The sequence below is a fragment of the Mus musculus genome, chromosome 14, assembly GCF_000001635.26.
Source record: "Mus musculus strain C57BL/6J chromosome 14, GRCm38.p6 C57BL/6J".
NCBI lineage: Eukaryota > Metazoa > Chordata > Mammalia > Rodentia > Muridae > Mus > Mus musculus.
Window position 1 is genome coordinate 74,627,859 of NC_000080.6, and position 19,625 is coordinate 74,647,483.

The 19,625-nt window shown below is 43.5% G+C and overlaps 1 protein-coding gene and 1 long non-coding RNA gene across 3 annotated transcripts in view; one reads left to right on the top strand and one right to left on the bottom strand.

Annotated features, from left to right (window-relative positions):
- The window catches only part of Gm41210, a 31,465-nt gene extending 18,477 nt beyond the window's left edge, over nt 1-12,988 (bottom strand). Inside the window, exons 1-2 of one of the 2 annotated variants that reach the window (XR_874820.3) lie at nt 10,939-12,988; nt 8,893-9,004 (exon numbers count right to left, since the gene is read on the bottom strand). This is a non-coding gene — a long non-coding RNA (predicted gene, 41210). Of the gene's footprint in view, nt 1-8,892; nt 9,009-10,938 lie in introns of both variants that reach the window. The other variant, XR_001781399.2, reaches the window with a different exon arrangement.
- A 27-nt stretch (nt 12,989-13,015) lies between these two features.
- The window catches only part of Htr2a (5-hydroxytryptamine (serotonin) receptor 2A), a 65,986-nt gene continuing 59,376 nt past the window's right edge, over nt 13,016-19,625 (top strand). The window contains exons 1-2 of the mRNA NM_172812.3: nt 13,016-14,486; nt 17,130-17,330. Coding sequence (NP_766400.1) covers nt 14,075-14,486; nt 17,130-17,330 — 613 coding nt within the window. The 5' untranslated portion in view covers nt 13,016-14,074. The remainder of the gene's footprint in view (nt 14,487-17,129; nt 17,331-19,625) is intronic.

Genomic DNA, 19,625 nt, shown 5'->3' on the forward strand with positions numbered 1-19,625 from the left:
ATGCCACTTACAAGAAAACTAGAAATCATGCTGTGCAAAATAAGCCAAGTTCAAAGAACAATGTGTTTTCTATCATAGTTAGAATCTTGATTTAAATGTACACATACATGCATATATATGTGACATCAAATATGAGAGGAACCATAATAAAGGAAAAAATGGTTCTAAGAGAGGGAGCACGGAGGAAGATATGGAAAAGGAAGAAAGATAAATATCATAGTTTTTCACATGGACAGAATATATTTTCTGACTACATATCCATCATTCATATGCAATATATATACATACATATGTATATTCATGTATATATATATACATATACATATGTATTAACAAACAGTGGTCAGGAAATACAAGCACAGCACAATGACACACATCTGAAATGTCATAATGAAACCCATTGTTTTTTATTCTAACCCAAATATTAATAAATGTACTTAACTAAATAGAATTCAAGAAACCTCTAGGAACCTTCAGGAAGGAATTAGCATGCTAACGGAAAGGACTTATGGTGTTTCAGGAAAGCCTGACAGACAATGGAGGTGTATGTGTACTAAATTTATATTCTACTCACTACTCAGGCAATTGAAACATACATACAAGCTAAAGTGAAAACAGATCCTTCAAGAACCTAAATCAGTGGTTCTCAACCTTCCTAACGCTATGACCCCTTTAACACAGTTCCTCGTGTTGTGACCCTCATCCATAAAATTAGTTTTATTGCTACATCATAATTATAATTTTGCCACTACTATGAATCAGTGTATATATCTAATATTCGGGACATCTGGTATGTGACCTTTGTGGAAGGGGTGTCTGATAATCCAAAACGAGTCTCAACCCAGAGGTTTCGAACCACTGATCTAGATGAAAGTTTTAACACATGAAGCATAAGTGGCCTCTTCGAACCAAAACTTCTCCACAGCAATATGAATAGTCCCGTGGATGGTTAATTCAATAGCTTCAGCATTGTTACAGAAATAGAATATGACACGGGGGTTTGTAAACTGATCAAATTTTGCTTGTGTATATAGTCAACAGAATTTCTCTTAGCTTTTGAGCACTCTGGGAGCACGGCTACATGATCATTTTTGAAGAAGCCATTGGAGAACATTCTTTGATCAGTCATAGGCCACCCTATGGCAACATGTACAGCATTAAGCATCAAAGCACAGGGCAAAGGCAAGAAGCAACATGGAGATTCTGATAACAAAACAGAAGAGCTTCGACATGATACCTTGCAAATTTGCAAAGACTAATAATGAGAGTGTGTCTCTCCCTCTCTCTATAGATATAGTTTAAAGCTGGCTAAGCAAGTGCTAAAAGTATGCACAAAGCTAAGATGCAGAAAGACTGAAAGAGCCTTGCATGCATCCCCAGCTCTGTACAGCCCTGCCTGTTTGCGTGTTCAGAGTGATTCACAATCTAGGCTGTGGCTGGAGCCATAAATTAGCATACCATTTGTGAGAGCTATTCAGTGATTTTTGAGTTTAGCACTCTTTACAACATTACAGTGTATTTAATTTAATTATTGCATTTAACTAAGTGTTCATTTAATTATTAAAAGGAACCTGATTGAGTGAATTATGGCATATCCATCAGGAGAATCGTACTGACAATTTGTGTTTTTCCCAACATAATTAAGAGTTATTATTATATAGTGAGCAATATGGGAAGAGGTTCTTTATCTTTATCAAGAAAGTGTCTGGAAGATGGTTATAAACCTGTAGTCGGGATGTCCAGGACAGGACAGTGGAAGGGGAAAGCTTGAGTGGAGAGTAGAGGTTTTCCTTTTTTTTTTTTTTTTGTGAGAAAAGTGTTTATTTTCTTATGTACCATGGTAACATTATATTGAATGAAGCCAAGGCATGAAATTGGATGCAGGAACTCCACGAAAGCATGAGGGATAATGGCGATTACTGGCTTTACTCCCATGTTGTCTTCAGACCTTTTTCTTATAGCTCCAAGAAAAACTCGCGGAGAGATGGTAGTGTTCACAGTCAGTATGGTCACGTTATATTAATCCTTAATTAAGTTCATGGATTACACACAAAACCACAGGTCAGGATGATGGTAGCTTTTCCTCATTTGAGATACCTGGTTCTCAATATCTTCAGAATTGTGTCCTTATAAATGAGATTATTTTTCACCAAAGTTGGGTAATTGGTATTACAATAGACAGTTCTTTCCTGTTTATAAATTCAAATTTGTATATTATTTAAATTTTTATAAGATTAAGTACTACTTTTGTTAAGACAAAGAAAAATATGTTGAGTATCATCTAACATTTTCTTTATTTTTCCATTTTTTATTAGGTATTTAGCTCATTTACATTTCCAATGCTATACCAAAAGTCCCCCATACCCACCCACCCCCACTCCCCTACCCACCCACTTCCCCTTTTTGGCCCTGGCGTTCCCCTGTACTGGGGCATATAAAGTTTGCGTGTCCAATGGGCCTCTCTTTCCAGTGATGGCCGACTAGGCCATCTTTTGATATATATGCAGCTAGAGTCAAGAGCTCCGGGGTACTGGTTAGTTCATAATGTTGTTCCACCTATAGGGTTACAGATCCCTTTAGCTCCTTGGGTACTTTCTCTAGCTCCTCCATTGGGAGCCCTGTGATCCATCTATTAGCTGACTGTGAGCATCCACTTCTGTGTTTGCTAGGCCCCGGCATAGTCTCACAAGAGACAGCTACATCTGGGTCCTTTCGATAAAATCTTGCTAGTGTATGCAATGGTGTCAGCGTTTGGATGCTGATTATGGGGTGGATCCCTGGATATGGCAGTCTCTACATGGTCCATCCTTTCATCTCAGCTCCAAACTTTGTCTCTGTAACTCCTTCCATGGGTGTTTTGTTCCCACTTCTAAGGAGGGGCATAGTGTCCACACTTCAGTCTTCATTTTTCTTGAGTTTCATGTGTTTAGGAAATTGTATCTTATATCTTGGATATCCTAGGTTTTGGGCTAATATCCACTTATCAGTGAGTACATATTGTGTGAGTTCCTTTGTGAATGTGTTACCTCACTCAGGATGATGCCCTCCAGGTCCATCCATTTGGCTAGGAATTTCATAAATTCATTCTTTTTAATAGCTGAGTAGTACTCCATTGTGTAGATGTACCACATTTTCTGTATCCATTCCTCTGTTGAGGGGCATCTAGGTTCTTTCCAGCTTCTGGCTATTATAAATAAGGCTGCTATGAACATAGTGGAGCATGTGTCCTTCTTACCAGTTGGGGCATCTTCTGGATATATGCCCAGGAGAGGTATTGCTGGATCCTCCGGTAGTACTATGTCCAGTTTTCTGAGGAACCGCCAGACTGATTTCCAGAGTGGTTGTACAAGCCTGCAATCCCACCAACAATGGAGGAGTGTTCCTCTTTCTCCACGTCCACGCCAGCATCTGCTGTCACCTGAATTTTTGATCTTAGCCATTCTGACTGGTGTGAGGTGGAATCTCAGGGTTGTTTTGATTTGCATTTCCCTGATGATTAAGGATGTTGAACATTTTTTTCAGGTGCTTCTCTGCCATTCGGTATTCCTCAGGTGAGAATTCTTTGTTCAGTTCTGAGCCCCATTTTTTAATGGGGTTATTTGATTTTCTGAAGTCCACCTTCTTGAGTTCTTTATATATGTTGGATATTAGTCCCCTATCTGATTTAGGATAGGTAAAGATCCTTTCCCAATCTGTTGGTGGTCTTTTTGTCTTATTGACGGTGTCTTTTGCCTTGCAGAAACTTTGGAGTTTCATTAGGTCCCATTTGTCAATTCTCGATCTTACAGCACAAGCCATTGCTGTTCTGTTCAGGAATTTTTCCCCTGTGCCCATATCTTCAAGGCTTTTCCCCACTTTCTCCTCTATAAGTTTCAGTGTCTCTGGTTTTATGTGAAGTTCCTTGATCCACTTAGATTTGACCTTAGTACAAGGAGATAAGTATGGATCGATTCGCATTCTTCTACATGATAACAACCAGTTGTGCCAGCACCAATTGTTGAAAATGCTGTCTTACTTCCACTGGATGGTTTTAGCTCCCACAGACACACTGTGTGGAACCAAGCAGTAGATAAACCTACTGCAATTCTTTCCCCCAGATGAGGTCTGAAGCAAGATGAACCCCCTTAGTCTAATGCTCTAGAGAATTCCAACAGCATCCAAAGATGTGGGGACAATAATGGCCTTCAAAGAGGGGATACTAGGCTTCTTAAGATCAAATGATTAATTTTGACAAGTAAAGACTATGACATTTTTACTTCATCGTCACAGAGCCAGTCTGCTGTGATTTGGATTTGAACTGTGTCCCTCAAAGGACAATGTGGTAAAGACTTGACCCGTAGCCATGCCCCTATTGAAAAGTAGTGAAAACCTTTGAGAAGTAGAATTCTTGAGGCTAACTGAAGGAAGGTTAATAGTCTCCTGATCTTGAAACTACTATAAGGCTTAAAGTTGCCTCCACAACACGCTCTTACTGTGTGGCACTAAGCCACCACAGGCCCAAAGCAGTAGAGCCAGGTGACTCCCCAGAAATCATCTGAAACTGAGCCATAGTAAACCTTTGCTGCTTCTAAGTCACTTGCCTCTGGCAACTTTTGTCACTGAAAGTTAACCCCAGGTCTTAGAAGACAGCTGACATACCAAAAGGAAGCATGCTACCTCATCCTGGAGAGCAGAGCTGAGCTAATTTGAGATGAACAACTGAACAAGGAGAGTAATTTTCTGTGGCCTTAGAAGAAACCAAATTGAAGTCATGTTCTGAGCCATTTCAACGGTTCCCAGTACCCCATCTGAGATATTTATAAAATGTCCTGAGGGCTTAACCGCATGAATCATCGATATTAGGTAGACAGAAAGAACAGTCATTTGGATTTGAAAAGTAGCCTCCTGAAGGTGCAAATTTGACTTTGCTATCTTGGTGTCTCTCAGGGAAGGCAATGCTCTGTCACAGTGACTCACGGTAGTTAACTCATTGGAAGACACAGAAACTGATAATACAGTCTACCCATTTAATCATGTAAAAGTTCGAGGCTTCCTTTAACTCATGGTGCCCTCTTACTACAAAGGAAGCAAAGTTCTAAAATAGGTCAAGGTCAAGGTCATACTTGGGAAAGAAGCAGCCTCCTATGGAAGAAGCAAACGAGTAAGATACCTCTTCTCCAAACACAAACGTGTTTCTTTCTCTTTGGGTATATTTCTTCCTACCCAAAGCCTGCTTTTCTCATGATGCTGGTTTGATAAAGCTAATCTAGAGGCCTCTTCATGCTTGGAGAGGGCTTCAGCCATTACTCTTGATAGCCCCTTAAACAGAACGTGGAAACCAGGTTTGATCCGGCAGACAAATCCAACAAGTGTTTTTGTGATACTGAACAGAAAACAGAATTCACATCTTCTATGGACAACCCTGGCTCACACCAGACCCTGCTTAGAAATGAGAAGCAAGTCTTACTTTGTCATGTGTATATGAGGAGTACCCAGCAGTTCTTACTCAAACAAAATTAGGCATCCTGACCAAACATCTTCCTGCAAGAAAGTTTCAAATTTTGAAAAAAAAAAAAAAAAAAAAAACACACAGTGAGTATTTTCAAAGAGTGGTACTTAGGGACTAGTGCAGATCATCTCCCCCAAAAGTTTTCTTTTTCATGTAAGAAAATAAATGAGAGTCTAGGTGGTGATATATTAATTTCTCTCAAACCAAGGTCATGGCCGATAATAAGTTAAATACTTGAGGAAATATACTTACACTACTTTTAGGTCACTCCTGACTAGAGGGGCTACTTAACTCCCGCAGAAGAATGTAGCTAAATATGATGTTTCTCCTGAAACCTAAGGATGTCTAAGACCCCAGAGACAGTGTGACTGAGTAAAAACTTACTGAACAAAATAAGTGTCAAACAGCACCTTCCATGAACAGAATTAATAGTCTTCCTTCCAGAGCAGCCTAGCCTTGGGAAAGCATAGGTTAAAATTTTTCTCCAACCTACTTTAATAAGGGTTCAATCTCTCCTCTAGCCCACCACCCACCAGAGGCAGTGGAAGAGAAAAGTTATTAGGGCATAAGGGAAGTTGACCTGTTTAGAAATAGTTCTTTGGGAGCAAGTCCAATCTTTGTTGTCAGGGTATCAGCAGATCAGTACAGTAGCAAACACCACATACAAACCAGCAGCTTCAGTCCAGTCCTCTCAGGACATGCTTAACACCATGCATGAACCATCAGCCGCAGTTCAATCGTCAAGAAACTACAAGACTCACTAGCTGGCCCAAGGACATCTAAGTGGCAAGAAGTCACGGAACCTCATAAGAAGGTCTTTGGCGAGTTTCTCTCTGAGATCACCACAAGCAGAGCTCAGCAACGCAATGTCAGGTGAACCAATACATGCATGTCACTATCAAAGAATAGCAAGGCAGAACAAAGCAGACCAATGCTCTAGCTCCCAAAGTCTGTCGGGTCATAATTATATTCCCTCATCATGTGTCCTTTGACGTGTTTGCTACAGCAAAACATCCTTTCACCTGTGTCTGCTTCAGGAAAAATTCTTTCACATGCCTGCTTTAGCAAAACATCCTGTGTGCCCCAGCAAAACATCATGTGACATAATTGACTTTCCAAAGAAACCAGAAGTTTCCACTGAAGAGAAGCCACATTTAACTCACTTTGCTTGCAAAATTCTGAATCTGGTATCTTCTGACTTCACCACAGATGCAACCTTCATGGAAGATGGTCTCGGACTATCTTACCAAAAGCTGTTCCTGGCCCTTAGCACTTGATCCCATCAACCTGTTAACCACCTTCACAAAATGTATGCACTTTGTAAAAACACTCATCCACTGCTTTGCCAAGCTAATGAAGAAATGGAAACATCTTTCACCACCTCTATCATCAGCACCTACCTGTCCTATCTCCCTGTTTCTATATTTTTACATGTTTTTCAACCCCTTGTCATCACCCAAGAATTTTGTCATAAGAAGTATCTAACACCATTTTAGTATCAATTGCCTGTCTCCGTACTTACTCCAGGCTTGCCTTGACTGCCTGGTCCTCTTTGTCTTCACCTCCGGGTGCTATGCTCTATCATACCCAACATCCCTTCACCCACCTCCGTGCTCCCAGCGGTGCTCCCCAGGTATCTTCCATAAGGCTGTCTGCACTAGTGCATTGCCAATACTTCCATCCCTTCCACCTTTCTCTTGAACCCACTCAGCTGAATGTCTGCTCTAAGCACCCCACTAGAACAAGGTTACACTGACCACTGGTGCCATTCTCACAAGCTCGTTGGTATTCCATCCTCATGGTTTTGAACTCATCATGAGAAGTTTACCCCATTGTAAACTGAGTGCTATCTAAACTCAACCTACTTAACTGACTACTTTGATCCTCCCTGACCACCAAATACTGGAAAAAGCCAGAGTTCAGACCTCAGTCCTTTTCCCTTCTCTGTCTCTAGATTCCACTATGATCTCACCCAGTGTCATACTTCAAATGCCATCAATGTGTCGCTGATTGCCAAATTTATTTCTTCTCCCCAAATCCAATAGTCATCCATGCTGCAGTCAAGTGTTTGAGCTAGAAGCTGGTTACTTTCAAGGGTGTACTTAGCACCTAGCACAGTAATCGACACAGTACTCAACAGTTATCTAGTTAATAAACATTGTAAACTAAGTATCCACTAAGAAAAAAATCAAAGCTTAACAGTCGTTCACTAACTTCAAACGTTTGCTTCTTTTGATAAAGGCAATGGCAGTTGTACATTACAGACATACAGCGGTCAAGAGTGTTAGCTTGTATATCAGAACTCTCAGAGACTAAGGTAGCATGCTCAGGGCCTACACCACATGGGCTCCTAGAGCTGAAAAGGAAAAGTAAATACATGCCCCTAGCCAAAACCCAGAAGCTATCTGCAATTAAAAACCACCCACAAATAAGAAATTAGTTTTCTACAAGGGAGTCTCACTGGGAAAACAAAAACCTCTCAAGGGCAGGCTCCATGCCCAGCAATAGATGGCCAACACAAAAGAGCTCAATGGTGTTTTTTACAGGTCCTCTGTCATACAACATTAAGTCAGGGCTTTTGATTCTTAACTTTACAGGTGCTTTGCATATATATTATGGTTTCCAATTTGGGAGTCTTATGGGATCCCTCTGTGTGCAAGTGTGTGTGTCTCTGTGTCTATATGTGTTCCTTGTGCTCTTTTCCTTGTTTGGCTGTTTAGTTATATTCTGGTTTGTTTATTTTTTATTTGTCCTATTTTATTTTATTATTCCTTAGATGACTGTTTGTTTTCTAATGAGAGACAGAAAGGTTGTGGATCCAGATGAGAGCAGAGGTGGGGAGGAACAGGGCGGCATTATGAGAAGAGAAACTGTAATCAGAATATATCAAATGAAAGAGTCTATCTTCAACAAAAGAAAAAAATTAAAAAGGATAAGCTTGTTTCAAACCTGAGAAATAGAGCATCTAAGGGGGGATGGCAGATCGAGTACCACAAACAAACAAACAAAGTCTCCTGTGAATAGTGGGTTGTCAGCCTTAGACCAGTAGTAAAATCTATGTCCCAGAAATCTCAGGGACAGATTCCTAAGGAAGGACATGGACTAAAAGAACTCCATGCTGCCAATTCGGGACAAAATTAGATTTAGTTGATTAAATAGAGACTAATGCTGGCACCATCTTGGAAAGGTAAAATTTTAAAAGGACAGACAGAATATAGATCCAGTCTATATTCATGTATAGACTCTTGAAGATTTTACTGGATTATCACCTGTTTTTTAAATTAAGGAGTGTGGGGGGGGGGGGTACAGTTGTGGGGAGATGGCTCAATGGTTAAGATCATTTGCTAAGCAAACATGAGCACCTCAATTTAGAGTCCCAACACACACATAAAAGGTAGACATACCCACGTGGACCTTTAGTCTCGTTGCTGATATGAGGTGGATCAGGAGACCCATTGGAGCCTTCTGGTTAACCAGCTGACCAAGAAACAGTGAGCTCCAGGTGTAGTAAGAGACCTATCTTAAGAGAATAGGGAAGAAAGTGACAGAGTAGGACACCAGATATCCTCCTCCTTTGGTCTCACCACACCACACACCCCACCCACCTTCTGTCTGTGTCTGTCTCTCAGTCTGTCTGTCTGTCTGTCTGTCTGTCTGTCTCACACACACACACACACACACATGCACACACACAGAGTTTTACAGTAGCAAACTGTATAGAGCTCACAGACATTCCATGGAGTGAAAGGAAACCAGCTGTCTCCGGCTTAAGCAGAGGTCAACCATGGATATGAAGAGACTTTCAAAAGTAATGGAAATATGGAAATGGTAGGCTTGCTGATTTGGGTGGTGGTTGTGTGGGTGTATACATTTTTCAAAACTCACTAAATTACATATTTAAGGCCTTTATATTTTGATGAATGCAAAATATAACTCAATTCTTTGAAAGAAAATAAAATTGACCTACAGTGAATGTTTTGGAAGAAGGGAGAAAAGAGATAAATAGAAGCAAATTTCCTTATTACAGCATCTCCCCATAGCCTTTAAAATGCTAATGCACACAGTGTATTTTTAAGAGAAGGCTATAAAGATGCAATATGTTCTAGATTTATTTACTCACAGAACTTTTTCTTCACATATTTCAACAACTATAAAGCATTAATATTTCAGGAACCAAGTGGCTATAGAATGGGAGGGGAAACAAAAGAGGTTCAGCAAGGGCTTCCAACGCTACTCCAGCAATTTTTAAAGCAACTTTAATCAACCATTTCCTGTTGGCCTATTCAAAACAAATGAATTATAAAAGGCACCCCCATATGTAAAGCCCAATCATTTGAGAATTCTGCCTCAAATAATAAATTGATTTGAGCTGTTGATTCTTCCAGCAGTAATAAGGCAGCCATTGTCCATTGGTAACTGGAAATTTATTCTAAAGCAGAATTCACTTTAAGCAACCATTCTACTTCTGCTCTCTGTAGGACAGACTCATCCAGGGGGTGGAAAATAAATAAACAAACATTGAAACAGGAGTTGGGAAAGTTAAGTCTTAGGCTGAGTTACCCAGGAAGCCAAATCAGGCAGGTTTGTGTGAGAGGGTGTACTGGGGAAGGCTTACAGAGATCAGCACCTATAGGGTAGCAGAAGATGGAGAGGGGTGAGGCTTGTGGGGGGCGGGGCTCACAGGAGGGGGCACAGCTTGCAGAGGAGGGGGAGTCTCAGCACATCTAAGGAGAAGCTCCTCTAAGGAGGTCACTGACAGCCTTCAAAGGTCATCATATCAGAACTACCTCCCCGCACCCCAAGAAAGTAGTATTGCCACGCCACATGTCAAGGGGCCTCTTTGGCTGAGAGTAATTTTCATAGCTGAGAGCCATCTGCTAATAGTTCCCACAGTAACAAAGTTCAGCACTACAGTCCAGCAGGGGGTGCTGGACAGAACATTCAGTGTCCAACACAGCCACCAACACACTGCAAACTCAAAAGGACTATCTAACTTGGAATCAGTAGGGTTGAATATTATTGAAACATATCACATTTACACATATATTAAAATGTCACAATAGTCTTGTTATTATCTAAAACGTATAGGAATGCAACGATCTTCCTACCCAGTCTGACTCACATTCTATTATCAGTAGTCAACAACCTAGAGAGATCATGTCTATACTGTTTTGTCCATTAAGCCGCAAAAACTGCAAGTAACCCTGTTTTTATAGTTTAGTTTCCCCCAGGGTAGCCTTGAACCTACCACCCTACTTCCCAAGCCCTCTAAACAACTGAGATCACGGGCTTGTGCCACCTTCAAAAAGCATTAGACGCTGACTAACACTTTTATCTCCTGAGTATCTAAATGAAAAACCATGCAGCCAACCATGAACAAGACACACACACACACACACACACACACACACACACACACCTCCTCTTTCCTTCATGTGGCTTGAACTCACTGTGATTAGCATCCAAACGAAAGGCTGCAGAGGATGCTGACGACTTTGCCTTCACTGGGGGAGGATGGCACCCAGCAAGCTCCCTGAAAGAAATATCCAATAACAGCAGTAAGGCTAAAAACCTATGGGCTTGTAATATGCAAGGCAAATCTATAAATTTACTTAGCTCTGAGATTAACTCTCTGAAGTAGGTGCATGGCTAATCCCATTCCTCTTCATCCAGATGAGGAAACCAGGTGTGGAGATTGAAGAGTTTTAATCAAAGTCACAGAGGTAACTAACAGGTGCCCAACCTGGGATTCTCAACTTGGGAGCTGCACCCTGGAAATTCACAAGGAGGATACAGAAAGACAGGCAGTGAGAGCAGTCCACACTCCAGTCTCGAGGAACTTCAAGCACGCAAAATATGAGAAATGTCAGAATTATGAAGATTCAGGCTGTTGCCAGGCTGCCCCTGAAAAAGCTGTGAGAGTATAGGCCTGAAAAATGGGGGCCCCAGAGAATGAGCAGACTGAGAAAAGGGTTGTGTATCCCTCAAAGAAGAGATAAGGAATATAGGCAAGAGGGTAGTGATGTGTTTTTCCTTCAATCAGTAATAATTTTAATAGGAATAAAATGGCTAGTGTAAAATGTAGAGCATCCTATAAGCCAGGCATAGGCTAAACATTTGTGCATGTTGTCTGATACCTCACTGTAACCCAGGGATGGAGCTAAATACCACCCTGGGAGGAGAGAGCACTGGGCTCTAAAGGCAACTGAGTTAGGTTGTATGAGTTAAAAAGCTGGATTCTGAACCAAAGGACTATGACTCCCACACCTACTCTGTATACACGTGCGCACTAGCGCGCGCGCACACGCACTCGCACACGCGCACGCACACGCACGCGCGCACACACACACACACACACACACACACACACACACACACACACACACACACACACACACGGCATGCACTGCACTCACAAGACCAGCAGCCCAGTCCCAGGTAGGCAATCTGGGAAATTATGTGCCTGCCCAGGAAGAGCAGAAGGGCTCCCCACTGTGGGCTGAGCAGAGGAGAGCTGAGAACTTTGCGTGCGGGGCAGGGAATGCTGGGAACCTCTGGGCATAGGCAGGAAGAAGGGATGAAGGGCTGGGTGGACCGTATGATGATTTCATGAGCCAGGAGGACATGTGGCAATAAACCTCAAAGAGAGGGTCAGGATGGAAGGTCTCCTGGGTCATAGACAAACGGATCTAGAAGGCAACTGGACATTTAGCTCACTGCCATGAGGAGAATTGACAACACATCGAAGGCACAGGAGTGGCTGAACTGAGAATGTAAAAGACAGAGAGAAGAATGAGATGGACAGAACCCCCCAAAAGCCCCTGGTGTCCAGGATTATTATAAGAAAGTAATCCATTTTCTTATCTGTCATGAGTGCATCTATCTTCCTTTAAGGACCACTTGGGAGAGAGCTTCTTTTGCATGTGAGTCGCTTTATCATTAGGGTCACTTCTGGGGGAAAAAAACATAGAACAAAATAGAACAAAACCCTTCATTTTCTAACATGAAGTTTTTCATTATTTCTTGGCGACAGGTTTGAGATGAAGAAAAGTAAGCTAGTTACAGGATGCATACACATAGCAATAGTGTGTGTGCTTAAATGCATTTAAGTAACTAAAAATTGTTCTGATAGTTTATCAGTTATTGCCACAGACTTCCTGATTCCTCTGAACTCATGTCGCCACGGTCAGCCATCCCTCCTGGACACATCATCACTGGCTTGGATAGAAGTGCTGGATGCTCCCAGATCCCAGGACATGCCGTTTTCTAGCCTTATTTATCTTCTCATTCTTCACCCCTCAGCCTAAAAATATGACTGCCATGTACCCCTCCTGCCTGCTGTCCCCTAAGCTGTCTCCTTGTTCTCTCTTTTTTTAAGGAAAGGTTCCTAATTAACCTGTAGCAGAAAGAATGGGGGCGCGCGGGGGAGGGGGTTGTTTGGTCCGCCCTTCCTGGCTGTTGCCACCTTGCAGGTTATGACACAGTGACAGAGGGAGGTCTGAGGAAGGAGGCAACCAGGAGGGGCTTATTCTTTTGGAGCTCCGGGAGCCTCTTGATACAGACAGCGTTTCCTACTTTCCCTGCGGCTCTTTTGTGTGACTTTGAGAGGGGCTCCCTAGTGACTGATTCCTCTCTGTGCGCTCGCCTCAGCAAGCAGCCAGGCTCTGGGAGGGAAGACCCAACCAAGCTCAGCAGTAGCAGAAGCAGCCAGCACAGACTTCAACCGTGCTGGAACCGGCATGCGGTTTTTGAAGTCAGCAGAAACAGAAATCAAATTACTATCATCTTATGCTGCTAGAAGCTCAAAGAGAGGGGATTCCACACTGGCCTAGTCACCATGCGACAGGCAAGTCACAGGATAGCGGACCCTGGCGACAATGAATGTAAGTTCCTCGGCTGCTGTCCTTTACTGCTGTGGGATTTTCTTTCTGCTTAAAGTCACGCTTGGCTAGAATGCCGTCATTGCCGCGAGAATTTCTGATGTGGAAAGTTCTCTGCTGCGCTTCGGGATGCGTTTTCCTTTCGTTAACTGAGCCAGAGATACAAGCTGAAATTCCTGACCATCGCTGCGGCGATTCTGCCTGAGACTAAAAAGGGTTAACCCTTATGATGGCATTAACATTGCGTGGATTTTTAATTGACTTCCTTAATTAATATAGAGGGCACACAGCCCTCCCTCCTCGTTTTGGATCTCATGCTGTTTTAACTTTGTGATGGCTGAACTCTTGAAAGCAGCATATCCAACCCGAGAATTGGCTGAAAGATTCTCACCGGATACAAAACTTTTCTTCCTTAACCAGGAACACGTTTGTGTCTCCAAATGCTCCACACTGCTTTTTTTGCCTTTGCTTCCGTGAGAACTTACAGCTCCGCCGTGGACTCTCCCTAGCACTGTGAAGCGAGGCATAATCAAGAGCCATCACACTTCTGTAACTCTTACTATGGAAGAGGAGAAAGCAGCCAGAGGAGCCACACAGGTCTCCGCTTCAGCATGCCCTAGCTCCAGGACGTAAAGATGAATGGTGAGCCCCGGCTATGACTCGCTAGTCTCTCCACACTTCATCTGCTACAACTTCCGGCTTAGACATGGAAATTCTCTGTGAAGACAATATCTCCCTGAGCTCAATTCCAAACTCCTTAATGCAATTAGGTGACGACTCGAGGCTCTACCCTAATGACTTCAACTCCAGGGATGCTAACACTTCCGAAGCCTCGAACTGGACAATTGATGCTGAAAACAGAACCAACCTCTCCTGCGAAGGGTACCTCCCACCGACATGCCTCTCCATTCTTCATCTCCAGGAAAAAAACTGGTCTGCTTTATTGACAACTGTCGTGATTATTCTCACCATTGCGGGAAACATACTGGTCATCATGGCAGTGTCCCTAGAGAAAAAGCTGCAGAATGCCACCAACTATTTCCTGATGTCACTTGCCATAGCTGATATGCTGCTGGGTTTCCTTGTCATGCCCGTGTCCATGTTAACCATCCTGTATGGTGAGTGGTGTTAGCATGTCAGCTGTCCTCACCATAGTCCCAAAGAGCTTGTGCATGCTGTTAGTGGAGGGACTGGGGCTCCAGGAGAGAAATAGACAGGAAACTTTGTTTTAGTCTTAAAATTTTATTTTTCTTGAGAGAAAAAAAAAAGTCAGACAGCCTAGTACCTGGTCATTGGTGAGTTGTGTGTCTTAGAATGGATACATCTTTGTAGAGAAATTATTACCTGTATTCCAATACTCTGTGAGCATAATTTAGCTGTCATTCTGTGCCCATGCGATTTTTTTCCTGCTTTTATTTGCCAGCCTCGGGACAGAACAGTTTTCTGTTTCTCACCGGGTTCTCAGCACTTCTAATGGAGTGGTAAAACCTTCCCAATTACCTTGGAACATTTGCAGAGAGAGCATTAGTGCTGGAGGAGTGGGTTTAATGTTAAAATATTCAGAGTCTCCATTAGAATAAATGAATTACTCTGGTTTTAATTGCCCCCTCCCCCCCCCCAAGCCCAGAGAAGACAATATCTAAGAAAACCTTTGAGTTATTCTTTAAAAAATGCACACACATAAACTCCTGTCTGGTTTTGGAGGGTGGAAAACAAACTGAAAGCTCTCAGTCTTGCTTTCCTTGCTACGGTTTGACAGTGTCAAACTTCCCAGGAAGTCAGCAAACACTGGGATGGCTTTCATGGAGGGGCAGAATGTGAGACTCTTTCAAAGTGTGACTAATACAGCCGGATCCCTCCTAACAATGAGCAAATGAAAGAATATTCGCACTACTGGCACATGCCCTTGGCAGTCACCCGAACTACAGGCAGTTTTCCCTAAAATTCACCTTTACAGGGGAATTTTCTGGCCAAGTCCTAGAGGCTACAATATGAACATGTCCATCCAGCCCCGAAAAGCTTCAAGGAAGAAGGAAGCAAGCCAGGAGTAGCAAGCATCCATTTGCCCCGGCTTGACCATTCAAATGACACACCCAAATAATTCCATTAAATTTGCTTATCATTTCTCAGCCACGGGAGAGATGCTCTCACTTCCTAAAACCCTGGCCAGCCCTCAGAGGCAAACCCTACTATGGGGTGAGCAGGGTGACTCTGCAAGAACCCAAACCACAGCAGGAAGGCAGAGGGACCTGCTGGGCAGCAGGGGTAATCCTGGCCACGTAGGAAGTGCAGCAGGTCCCTGGACTCAGCTCGGGGTACAAGGCTGCCCCCTAGTGACGACTTCTGGGGATGCAGCCTAGAGTCTAGTTGACACTTAGCCAGGCTGGCCCTAGCACACAATTCACAAACCTGTCTTGCACAAATATTCTCTTCTTACCCTTTGGTAAGAAACTTTAAGGGGAGAAGTTTCTTTCCTGAGACTAAAGCTAGAAGATTTGGGATTAGATTTAGGTCCAGCATCCTTTCCTTTTCTGAATACCCCTGGAGGCAGCAAGGTAGAAATAAGACTTGTGCAAAAGGAGGGTCTGCTTAGCCTGAGCTCTAAACTATCCTAAAGAAAGTACTGATCTCTAATCTTCCTTCCTATTCGCAGGCAGATGTAATATTGTTGCTCCTTACATTAGCAGAACAAACCAACAGTCTATCCAAGTGTCTGGTCCTCTCCAAAACACTCAGAAAGGAGCAGGGCACTTCATTTATGTCACCAAGGCATCTCAGGCAGCAGAGAACCTGCCAAGCTTCCTGCCTTGGACTCTGGGGAGTTTTAAAATCCTTTGACATTGGGGCTTCATCTCTAGCCACCCTCCAGAGAGAATGATTTAAATGGGCCCAAAGCTATACTGTTTGATTGTGAGACATCGGAGGGGGGCGAGTGTCACCTTTGCCCTAAGCAGGGGTTGTTCCCTGAGTGCCAATACCAGCCTCAGCAGTATGATTTCTTAAGTTTTTTTTTTTTGTTTTGTTTTTTTTTTTTTTTGGAAAATGCACATTTCCCAGCCTGTTCCAGACTTACGGAAGCAGAATCGCCAGAGGTGGGTCTCCATTTTAAGGAGCCACCTGCGAAAACCAGCTGTCACCTGTAGTTTGAGCACTGCCCTGAGACAAAGCTCCAAGTCCAGATACCCTTGATATTCTTCACCATCCTCAATGTTTCTCACATGCCCCAAATTTAATAAGACACATTAAGGGACTGTGCACCATAAAAAAAGACATTCAAGAGATTTGAAGACGATTCGTCACACAGCCACTAATTGCCTGTCTATGTGAGACTGGACATGTCTAAGAGTGACTAAGATTAGACTAGCTATAGGGACCCTAACCCCAAAGAAAATTATGTGGATAAATAAAGGCTGTATGTGACCGGCAACATCAATTGAAGGGCTCAGAACATAACTTTGGACACATTGCTAAATAAAAGTGGCTTTGACCAGGTAGAGGGTGAGAGAGACTCCATTCCAGAGGAAAAAGCAAATTCCTCCTTCATTAATGCAATTCCACAGGTCAGAAACCTTCAACCCTGCACTCCCCTGCCCGTGCCATCACAGTGCACACTGGCTGTTGGTTTAAATATTGAAAGTCTCTTGTAGTTCCCTTGCCTGTCACCTCTACCTGTCCCCAAGTTGTAAGTCCTGGGGTATAGATTACACGCTGCAGAAAGCACGAAGCTAGCTATTCACTGATGCTAAACTTCTGCCCCACAGGGTACCGGTGGCCTTTGCCCAGCAAGCTCTGTGCCGTCTGGATTTACCTGGATGTGCTCTTCTCCACGGCGTCCATCATGCACCTCTGCGCCATCTCCCTGGACCGCTACGTGGCTATCCAGAACCCCATTCACCATAGCCGCTTCAACTCCAGAACCAAAGCCTTCCTGAAAATCATTGCGGTGTGGACCATATCCGTAGGTAAGCTGGACCACCTGGCAGGGTGGCATCTGAAACTAGAGTCTGTCCCTTCCCGGGAGACACGTTCCACATGGCTGTGGTGAAACCTGACTCTCTGAGTCTGTGGTTTCATGTGTTGCAAGGTATGTCTCCACTTCATGGTTATTGGAGTCGTTCTAGGAAAGGAGAAGCTGCAGATGCCAATGGCTGACGGCATCTGTCCATATTGTTTTGCACACGTAAGAAAAAGCACAGCAGCGGATCCTAAGGCAGGAATGCCTGTGTTCTTTCTCACATCCGAGCTCAACACTCTAAGCCTTGGGTCTCCCCGAAACCTATCGTTACTGGACTGTGATTGCTAAGGAATATGGGCACTTGACCCAGACAGCATTGGCCTTGAAGGAGGATCCAGAAAGGGGGCAGAAGCTGAGGACAGAGGGAAATGGCTTAAAGGGTTGGGCATTGCAGCTGCCTGGTACCTCTGTGGCCTTTCTCCCTGCTGTGACATCCACACCAAAGGATTCCAACCCACTTCTGTTAGGCCCGATTACACACACTTACCTCTGGCTAGCATTGATCTCCTGTCACTATAAATAGGATCTAAAGGAGCAGCTCTCAGGCAGCAAAGTCAATTTTACCTGTCACCTCAAAATACTTAGTTTGTAATCAAAGATTCCCTGAGACCTGCTGTCAAGTCTCAAAGCTTCTCAAAGGGAAACGCTATGTTTGCTAAGGCCCTTGGGGTATCTACTTCCTGGAAAGAGTGCAGGGTTTGATGGTAGATTAAAATTCCAGAGCTCATTTAATGCTACCTACTACTTTGTAATTTAAAATACCTATTAATGGGGGTCAGAGAGATACATTAACATTAGAGCTATCTATCTATCGCTGTCCTTGCTTCCAGCTCCTACAAGGGTGACTCACCACCCAGTTCCAAGAGATTCATCCCCCTCTTCTGGCCTCTTAGTGCATCAGGAACACACATGTGTGCAAACACACATGTGTGCAAACATACAGGCAGGTAAAACGTCCATAACACATAAAATAAAAGCGATTTTTTCAAATACTTATCAGCAAGCACAGTCTGTGCTCCTTGGTTTCCTTCCTGCTAATAACAGGAGTTAATGTGACGTCATCTCCACTTTGTAGAAGAGGAACGGGTGTTCTAAAAGGGAAATGAGGGGCGTGTGCAGCAAGTGTGAGCACAGTGAGCACTCTCTGGCTCTGATGGTAACAACAACGGGTTATGGTTACACAGCATCTTTGCACATTTTGGGAAAACCTCACCAGTTTTTCACCTTGAGCCTTAAGTTATCACTAGAGGTCAGCAGCACAGATGAATACCGTTGTATTTGTTTGATGCGTCGGGGGACCTCAGGAAATAGGACTTGTGGTTTCCTGGGTCACAGGTCTGACTCACAAGTGCTATAGCCTGCTGGCACGGAGCCCTCCTCTTTCTGCTGAGTGTAGCACACCTCCCTTAGCTGACAGCTTCAGATCCAAGAAAAGGCTGATGGCATTGTTCTGTGCAACCTAGGACTCCTCCTCACCTGGAACAGGAGGGTAAAGCGGCCAGCAGGTGTCCATCCAAGCTGCTTGTCACCACTCTGGAGAATTCTTAGGTTTAAACGGCTGGGTGTTCCTAAGAGAGGTCCACGGTTGAGGACCACATGAGCCAGATTATCAGAGAAGGAAGCAAGGTCAAAGGGTCAAGTGCAATTCACGCAGCAAAGTACACTGTCTTCCCTGCATAGACTGTCCTGCTAGCCGAGCATAAACTGAAGTGGCCCATCAGCTTTTCTTTCCGTGTGTGTGTGTGTGTGTGTGTGTGTGTGTGTGTGTGTGTGTGTGTGTGTTCATGTGTCTGTATATTCAATGTGGTGGCCAAATGTTGATGTCAAGCACCCTCTTTAGTTTATCTATACTTTATGAGTCAGGGTCTCTTGCTGAACCCAGAGCTTGTCGATTTGACCAGTCTAGACAGCTATTTTTGCTCCAGGGATCCTGTCTCTGCTTCCGCCTCCTGAGGGTTAGGGTTACAGGAAGCCCATCACATTTACATGAGTGCTGAAAATCTAACTCTGGCCCTCACATTGTACAGCAAGGACTTGTACCCACAGAGCCATCTCTTCAGTCCCAGAGTTCGTTACCTTACCCATGGCCAAAACAACTCTCCATCCCTGTCAACCTTCATAGTGACACCATTAACAGAAGTTAGACATTTATTCTGAAAAATGTACAGACCCAGTCCTGTACAGAGCACCTCGTGGGTAAGTCCCTTGCACAGGATCGAAACACTTAGAGCCAAGAGTCATC